The sequence below is a fragment of the Hipposideros armiger genome, unplaced genomic scaffold (assembly GCF_001890085.2).
Source record: "Hipposideros armiger isolate ML-2016 unplaced genomic scaffold, ASM189008v1 scaffold_93, whole genome shotgun sequence".
NCBI classification, from domain to species: Eukaryota; Metazoa; Chordata; class Mammalia; order Chiroptera; family Hipposideridae; genus Hipposideros; species Hipposideros armiger.
Window position 1 is genome coordinate 2,613,079 of NW_017731443.1, and position 3,661 is coordinate 2,616,739.

Consider the following 3,661-nt stretch of genomic DNA (forward strand, 5'->3'; position numbering starts at 1 on the left):
AGGGGGACCTACGGAGAGCGCTGGTGTTCATCATGACGCCTGCAATGGCAAAGGCCACCAGAAAGCGGAAGAGGCAGTACACGGGGAATGTGGGGGCGAAGGCAGCTGCTGTGCCCCACACGGCCATCTGAAGGTAGCTCCAGGTCAGCACCAGCTTGCGCCCAAACCTGCAACACACACACCAGGAGGGTGGCTGGGTTCACAGTGGGCCACTGTGTTGGCCACGGGGGTCTGGGTCACCAGAGCCCACCCTATGTTTGTCCACTGAGCAGAGATGGATGCTAAAATGACACCTGGAGCAGACGCACATTCTTCATCCACGGAGAGCCTGTGAGCACAGGTGGCACGAAGGCACTTTGGGCAGGAAATGAGTTCCCTGTCAGCGGGAGCATCCAAGCAGCAGCTGTAGGCAGGCATGTGGCTGAGCAGGTTTCAGCAGTGAATGTTTGAGAAGAGTGTGACCCTCCACAACCCCAGAGGAGAGTTGCTGAAACCAAGGCCCAGAGAGGGCGCGAGCTTTGCTCAGCAGCATACCTAGAGGGGGTCAGGAGAGGGACCCCCACGCAAGCATTTGGGGGTGCAGCGAGGGCAACGGGGCCTGCCTGGGCTGGGGTACGCACCTGTCGGAGGTTGGGCCACACACAGCAGCTCCCACCAGGATTCCAGCCAGGAAGATGGACTGGACCATGGGCTTCAGGGCCTGAGAGTCACACACCAGGTCCCACTGGGAGGAGAGATGGGAGGAGCTGAGCTCAGGAGGTTGGAGGGGGAAGGGGAGAAAGCCCAGTCGGGAGGGGACAGAGGACCTAGAGAGGAAGGCCCCGAGCAGCTGAGTATGGGTGGCTGACGAGCAGCTGAGTATGGGTGGCTGACGGGGTGACCTCTAGGGTCATAGGGCAGGGCCCTGTGGGACAGCAAGGGCTGTCCCGCCTTGCCTAAGCCCCTTCATTGCTTCCTGTTGCCTCTGGTCAAGGATCAAGCCCTCTGTGGCCTCATCTGCCCTCCCCTGCCTTGCCCCAAGCGAGCACCTCCTCCCACCTCCCTCTGGTTCTTTAGAAAGAGGCCCTTCCTGCTTGCTGGGATGGGCCACCCTTCCTACTTTCCCAGGTTTGTCTGATGCCTCCAGGAATCCAGTGAATCTTCTCTGAGTGGAGCTGGGCTCACACTGGAGAGGGCTGCCTGAGTCACTGCTGTTAAGTGGCAGCAAGGCCAGCCTGGGTGTCCAGGGTGCCTACTCAGTGCTGCCTGCTCCTGTACCAGCAGGGGCCTCCGTAGTCTGTTTCCTGCCACCAACCCCCTCTGTAGGGCGATATGGCCAAGGAGAGGGTGGCTGGAAGCTCACCTGAGAGTGAGGAGACCCGTAGAGGTGGTCCCTCCTGGGAGTGGGCCATTCGGAGTCCAGCCAACTATGAGTAGTGACTTTGGCCTATACGGTGCCAGGACTTGGGGAGGGTGTCAGGAGAGGCCCTTACCTCAGCCACGATGGTGGAGGTGAAGGTGCTGCGGTCGTAGACCCAGCCGTCCACACACGGCTCCGTGGCAGCCTCGCTCCAGTTGGTGGCCGTGGTGTTGGGGTCCAGGAGCTGCCACTGTGGATGGCGGAAGCGGCGACACTGGTGGGGCTCCTGGTTGGGACCCAGTGGGATGGACACGGCCAGGAGGGCCTCGGGGCCCAGGGCACCAGGGTCACTGGCCTGGGCGGTGCTGTTGTCCAGGAGGGGCACCCAGCAGCGGTGGCTGGGCACGGCGGCCGAGAAGTTGTCCACAAGTATTTGGAAGGGTACGAAGATGGAGGAGAGGAGGAGAGTGAAGACCTGTAGGGTCTGGAAGAGGCCCACGCCCCCAGCTCGCTCCAAGAGCTCAGCGAACGCCATGGCCAGGACGGTCAGCGCCTAGGGCAAGTCTCTTTGGGAGTCGGCAACCCGGTGAGTGTCTGGCCTGCTGCAGGGAACCACTAGCAAACGCAGGACCCCGGGCCACCAGACCTGCCCTTGCTCACCTCTCTGGCCAGGTGGGTGTGGGCGGCTGTCCAGCAATCAGACGAGTCAGTCTTGAGATGACCCAGATGCTTCTAAGAAGCTCCTCTTTACCCTGCTTCCAGGACTGACGGGGTGGACGCCCTACCACTCTGGAGAGGGGACATCGGGGGATACAGCTCACTGTACCTAGGCTGTGTGGGGGTGTCTGAAGTGCCCTGGTTCTCCAGCACCAAGAGTGAGAGGTCAAGTAGCTTTAAAAAAATAANGGAGGGGAAAGGCAAACGCAGATATATATTAAAGACAAATAACCTAGATACCGCAAGCAGCTGCCTGGGGCACCCGTTGGGCGCGGGCAGCGGGGAAGAGGGAGCAAGGCATTACCCGCAGACTGCTGAGGTCACTTCTCTGCCCACGGGTTCCCTGTTCCCCCAGGTTTTTTTTCCTCTCTTTGTTAACAAATGTGTCTGAGTCTTGGAAAACACCCCAACCCCGGAAATGTGTGGGAAAAGAAAACAAAAACTTTCCAAATTCAAAGGTCCTGTGCTGTTTGTTCAGGGTGGGGACTGCTGGGACATTGGTCCTGGCTCTGGGTTGGGGTGTGGGCCCAAATTGGGGCCCATGAGAGCTGGTAAGTAGTCCCCAGACTTTTGGACCGAGCATGGCTTTGGGCTCCTGGAGCAACTTGTCTTTGTCACAGTCCAGCTGAGGACGGGGACAGGAAACAGACCCCAGGCTTGTGGGTGAAGGCTGGTCTCAGGCCCTGGTTGGGTCAACCAGCCTTAGGCTTAGCTTCTCTGCCGGTGCACAAATCCCCAGAGGCAGGAGCGTAGTTTTGCTGCCTAGTAGTTGCCACTGCTCTTGGTGGAGGCAGTGTTATTCCTGGGTGGCGTGAACTTCCGTGGCGGGTCCAAGGTCCCAAGGTGAATCAGTGGCTGAGTCCACATTTGCCCCCGGTTCTAATTCCAGAGTCTCTGCTCCTTCTGCACTTCTAGGGGTTTGGACCCTGCCCCTGCCACCACCTCCACATCCACTCTGGCTGACCATGGGCAGTTTCTGGGGCTATGGGTGGAAGTAGAGCCAGCATATCTTATCTCCAGGAAAACACCCAGTCCCACAGACAGCCACGTGGCAAATTCATCCTTCGTGGAGACACTAAACAGGCGCATGGGTCCAGACACTGAGAGATTGCTCCATATTTGTGAAGCCTCGGTCACCAGGAGCAGAATTTGCAAGGTGCGGTTGTAGTTGAGGACCTGAGTGTGTAGGCATCCTCGGGAGAGCAGAGTGGGGGTGGGTCTGCGTTTCCCGAGTGGCAGGGGTGTCTCGCAATGTCACTGGACATAGGAGACGTGACTCAGCCACGCTTCTATCACTCAGATCTCCGCCTTCTGCTTGGAGCTTGCCTCCCCTCTGGGCTCTGCTTTCTCACGCCCTTGGCCCTCCACCGCCCTTCACTGCCCAATTCAGCTTCCTGAGCTTCTATCCACGGCGGGGCTCTGCTGCTGGTCAGCTCATTCTCATGGCATTTTCTAGTTCGTAAGCCTGGTCTATGTTTAGGCCTGGAAACCTCCCGGGCCCTTGGGCTCGATGCCTGCCAGGATCCCCACCCAGGTTGGCCTCATCTTCCCCTTCCCTCCATTTTGTGGTGGAACCCTCCCCACTGTAGGGTGTGCCCCCAGAGG

The 3,661-nt window shown here is 59.3% G+C and overlaps 2 protein-coding genes across 2 annotated transcripts in view; both read right to left on the minus strand.

Moving 5' to 3' along the window:
- Positions 1–3,661, minus strand: part of LOC109384150 (solute carrier family 22 member 12-like) — a 19,285-nt gene that overhangs the window by 5,601 nt on the left and 10,023 nt on the right. The gene's annotated exons all lie outside the window — the stretch shown is intronic.
- On the minus strand, positions 59–2,214 carry LOC109384278 (solute carrier family 22 member 12-like). The gene is made up of 4 exons (XM_019645509.1): positions 1,473–2,214; positions 621–724; positions 294–403; positions 59–167 (listed from the first exon to the last, which is right to left on the minus strand). The coding sequence occupies exons 1-4, from the start codon at positions 1,872–1,874 to the stop codon at positions 145–147; spliced, it is 639 nt and encodes a 212-aa protein (XP_019501054.1). The 5' UTR covers positions 1,875–2,214; the 3' UTR covers positions 59–144.